The 4915-nt window shown below is 36.5% G+C and overlaps 1 protein-coding gene across 1 annotated transcript; it reads right to left on the bottom strand.

Moving 5' to 3' along the window:
- Positions 1-238: 238 nt before the first annotated feature.
- LOC125868856 (uncharacterized) lies at positions 239-1938 on the bottom strand. The gene is made up of 5 exons (XM_049549429.1): positions 1717-1938; positions 1273-1397; positions 1089-1113; positions 456-558; positions 239-366 (listed from the first exon to the last, which is right to left on the bottom strand). The coding sequence occupies exons 1-5, from the start codon at positions 1936-1938 to the stop codon at positions 242-244; spliced, it is 600 nt and encodes a 199-aa protein (XP_049405386.1). The 3' UTR covers positions 239-241.
- Between the last annotated feature and the right edge of the window lie 2977 nt (positions 1939-4915).

The raw sequence follows: 4915 nt of genomic DNA, 5'->3' as shown, positions 1-4915 counted from the left end.
CAACAACATTTTTATTCTTGGATGACAGTAAATAGATGGAGGGGTCGTTTCATTCCCTATCTCCGAATATGGGGAATATATTCTCAAAAATTCTTGCTCTAATCTGACCTAGCTGACGGAAGATGCTAAATAAAGAACTCTTACAAGTTATCGGCCAAATGATTGTGAGGTTTCATGATATCAATAGGGGATCAACAAGGCTTTCTATATAGATTTCTTACCATGATGTTGTATCCAAACATCAGAAGTAGTAGTACCTAGATGGCAAGAATAGAGCACAGAAAGCACTTCCTACTACTCCCAGTTTGATATTAGAATTGTCTTCTCCACAAACGGAAAGCTCCAAGCATCCCCATGTCTCGTCTGCTACATCAAAAGAAATGATATTGCACACATCGTAATTACCAATACCCATATAAATGCAATCCAATAAAGCTTCCCATTGACAAATTTACCCGAATGATTTATTATAAAGATGCCATGAAGCTGGTCATGAAGTGTTGTCCAAGAATCAGTCCTCAAGCTGTAAATATTGACGACAATCCTCATGTTGGACACCTCATCATTATAAGAATCACAACAATGATCAATAAACAAAGCTTTATAATCGTCACTTGAGTCATCGTATCCAAAACCATATTTGGTATTGAAAAAGATACCCGTGGGCGAATTAAGTAATTTCTTTGACTTGCTAATGGTGGGGTTTTATATATACGTCTCCCTTTCATGATTGCAAAGACAAATCAACCCATTGACAGAACCCATAAAGAAAGCTGATAAAGTGGGTGGATCCATGTGAAGTAGCTTTTGAGTGAGTTGTTGTTTGTTAAAGAGGTGAGGGAGTGAACAAAATTTGTAATTTCTATTTATGTGTGTTTAATTTGAGATGAGTGTTCAAGAAATGAGGGCTAGAGATTAGTTGATACCATGATTTCGAAACAGACATACATTTCAATAGACTTTGTGGGAAGCCTTAAGAGAATGTCTGTTGTGATTTCAATTGGGATTATGATTTGAATTATTGTAGAAATCGGAGTAAAAATGAAATTATAGCATGAAAAGAACTTGAGTAGAAAGGTGTGAATCACCTGATAAATCCAATCCCGAAAGGCAAGAAACGAATACATGGCAGAATGTTTTTCTCTGAAGCAGTGAAGTGGGATTTGGGTCTAAAATTGTAAAGAGCTCTTACAAGTTATCAGATAAATGATTGTGAGATTTCATGAAATCAATAGGGGATCAACAAGGCCTTCTACATAGATTTCTGCAGCAGCACATTCCTCAAATTGATCAGCAACCTCTACTTGTCTGGTTAAACCGTTATATGTCATGATAATGGGGGGAAGTAAAAGTAAAATTTCATCCTTATTCGACTTGTAACAAGGTACATTGAATAACTACCACTTTGTAATCATCCGCATACATACATTGAATAACTACCACTTTGTAATCATCACGTGTTTCGTCATATCCAAAACCATATTTGAGATAGTAAGAGCAACCGTTCCTCAATTTAGCTCCAAGTGTAGGCAATTTCTTAGACTTCTTTACAGCGGGGTTTCATAGAACTGTCTCCTCTATCTTACTATACAGACAAATCAATCCATTGACAGAACTGACAATCCAAGTATAAATAGAGGGGTTTTCCATGGGAGAACCAATGTCAAATAGCTCAGTGCTTCGTTCTTTGTTAAGCATGGAACGGAGACAACATACCTTAAAATTGCATGTGGATTCTTGAAAAATAATCCTGTGGTGGCTGTATTCTTTGTCATTAGCAGTTAATTCCAAATGGTTTTTTATAAACTTCGCGGTGCAGATTAGTTCAAGCCATAATTTTGAAACACACGTGAACTTCAACAGAGACTTTGGTGGCACCTTTAAGAGGATCTCTATGATGATTTCATGAGGAAGAACAGAGATTATCGATTCAGCCATAAGTCTTATGGTGCAGCTTTTGTGTGTATTTTTTGTTAGTATAATAACAGAAATAGTCGAGGTAGGGGTAAGGTTTGCGTAGACTTATGATGTTGTAAGGTCATGAAACAAAAATAGAAACTTATAGAGAAAGCGAAACGGCTGATGGATCTTATCTTTATGATATCCTAGTAGACATGGCTGAGATCCCCAAGCTACGTGGCAAAGAGATCAATGTTTTTGGAGGGAAATGGTCTGTGATAACATCTTTCACTTTTTTCTAATTGTTTTCTGGATTTTATATGATAAATAATTATTATAATGATATGGAAGTCTTTGTACTTCAGGACAAATGCTAGGTGAAATGTGATATTTTATACTATGGGGATTCAAGGTCACTTAACTTTTGAAGGGAAATTGTCTAAATATTTTCAATGTTGTTATTTTTTTTAGAAAAATGTTTTTGGCGGTTATCTTGATTGAGGAGAAGTCGTCATAGTTTGATTGCAACACATTCTTGAACTATAATTTTTTATTAAAATTGGACTACTAGACGTGACATATATAGAAATCCTAATTTGGATAGAAGTAGATATTTGAAGTATAAATGGATTGGGATTAAGTATCCCTTAAATTGTTTTTGGCGTTTGTACATAAACATAAATCCAAATTTGGATAGAATTAGATATTTGAAGTATAAAGGGATTGGGAAGTACCACCTAGATTCTTTGCCTATTTATATCGACTCCTTTTGCTCCGTATTATTCATACAAGTTTAAAGGATTTGGAAGTATCGCTTGTAATTCTCAGCTAATTAATTACCCATTCTTTCTTCTGAAACATGTCTTCGTCATCGACAAGTGCCACATTGTTATGTTTGTTTCTGTTGTTGGGTTGCATAGGCATTGCTACTGTCACTGCAACCGAACCCAAAACAGAATCGTTTGATACTTCTTCAATTGGATTGTGGCCCCGATGGTGGTGGCGTACTCACCCAAAAATACCATCACTACCAACTCCATCTCCGATTGATAATGCGGCTTCACCAACGCATATGGCTCCATCCCCAGTTGATGATGTGGTTTCGCCACCACACACGACCCCGGCTCCATCCACTTCTTGTACCAAGGTGGACGGTTGTGCATTAGATTTGATCACTTCCGTTTTCAAGCGTAGAATTTCATTATCCACTCAATGCTGCCAAGGACTTTTAACAATTTCAGATGATTGCTTTTACAGAGAGTACACGCACTCAAAGAGGGTACCATTTTTCCTTGGAAAAGTGAGAAACTTTTGTAGTCATGCTGTTGATAATGCGGCTCCATCTCCATCTCCAGTTGATAATGCGGCTTCACCAACTCATGCTTCTCCATCTCCATCTCCCGTTGATAATGTGGCTTCACCAACTCATGTGGCTTCACCTACTCATGCGGCTCCATCTCCATCCATAGTTGATAATGCGGCTTCACCAACTCATGCTTCTCCATCTCCATCTCCCGTTGATAATGTGGCTTCACCAACTCATGTGGCTTCACCTACTCATGCGGCTCCATCTCCATCCATAGTTGATAATGCGGCTTCACCAACTCATGCGGTTCCATCCCCATCCCCCGTTGATGATGTCGTTTCTCCATCACATATGGCTCCCTCTTGGGGCCCGGCCCTGGCTCCAACCACTTCTTGCATCAAGGTGAACGGTTGTGCATTCAATTTGATCACGTCCGTTTTCAAGCGTAAAATTTCATTATCCACACAATGCTGCCAAGTACTTTCTGCAATTTCAGATGATTGCTTTTACAAAGAGTTCACGCATTCCAAGAGGGTACCATTTTTCCTACGCAAAGTGAGGAACTATTGCAATCATCATCAAGCCTGAAGCAGATTTTTTCCTTCTCTTATTTTTTTGGTCATCTTAATAGGTTTTTAGGTGCTAGTTAAATACTTTCGCTTAAATTCTTTAATTAGTTTAATTGAATTTTCATCTCTATTAATTTTACAGTTTAATTACTATTCTCTCCGCACATACCTTTATTTGTCCATGTTTGACTTGGCACACTCCTTTACTATTACTCCTAGACTGTTGATAATGTTAACTATGGAACACAACCTTTTACTTATTCGCAATATGGTAGGCATATCAATCAACTATACCTTGGTCCGAATAAAGTTGAGTAGTTATATGAATCTTTTGCAACTATTTCTTTCTATTCGCCCCAACATCCCAACAAATTAATTAATAGGAAGACTTACTATGACATTTTTACACTACCTAGATAAAGATTTTATCAGCTTGATTAGTTTTTTTTTTTTTACAAAATATAACTGAAAATCGAATTTCTAAAACTTCTGATTTGATGCATTACTTTCTGAATAGTTTTGTAGGGTTCTGAGCATTAAATTTCTTTATTCTGGCAACAGTATTTGTATTTGATTGTAGTTACTTGGAGGCTGATTTATGTGATGGCGATTAATGGTAAGGGAAAACAGAGTATTTATGGGTGAAACAAAGCTTCTGAGTGTTGAAGTAAAGAGAAATATGGAAGTTGTAGAGACAGATTCTGATTGTTATGATTCTACTGATGATTCTTAAATGGAGAGCTATAAGTATCCTTAATTCAATCAAAAGATTAGCCCTAGCGTCAAGTAAGAAAGCAGCGAGACATGGACTTGGTTCTTGATTTATTTGGCTGACGATTTGGATATACATGACGATGAGGCTATGTTCGACAAAAAACAAGGTCTTATTGAAGCTTTAAAAGATACTAGTTTCTGAACACGGCTCTGCACGTGTATACGATGCATTGATACACATTTTTTAAAGTAATATAAGCAACACTAATATTGGTAAGTTGCACAAAATTTCATTTGAAACATACAAGCTCAGACATGATTGTAAATACAGTTTGAGATTGTCAAATAACATAACTAAATTTAGCTAGACAATTAAGCATATTGTGTACAATATACCATAAGCCAATAAAAATGTGATGCATGTATA

This window comes from Solanum stenotomum, chromosome 6, assembly GCF_019186545.1.
Source record: "Solanum stenotomum isolate F172 chromosome 6, ASM1918654v1, whole genome shotgun sequence".
Taxonomy (NCBI): domain Eukaryota; kingdom Viridiplantae; phylum Streptophyta; class Magnoliopsida; order Solanales; family Solanaceae; genus Solanum; species Solanum stenotomum.
Note: the sequence above shows the minus strand (reverse complement) of the source record. Positions and strands in the feature narration are given on the sequence as shown.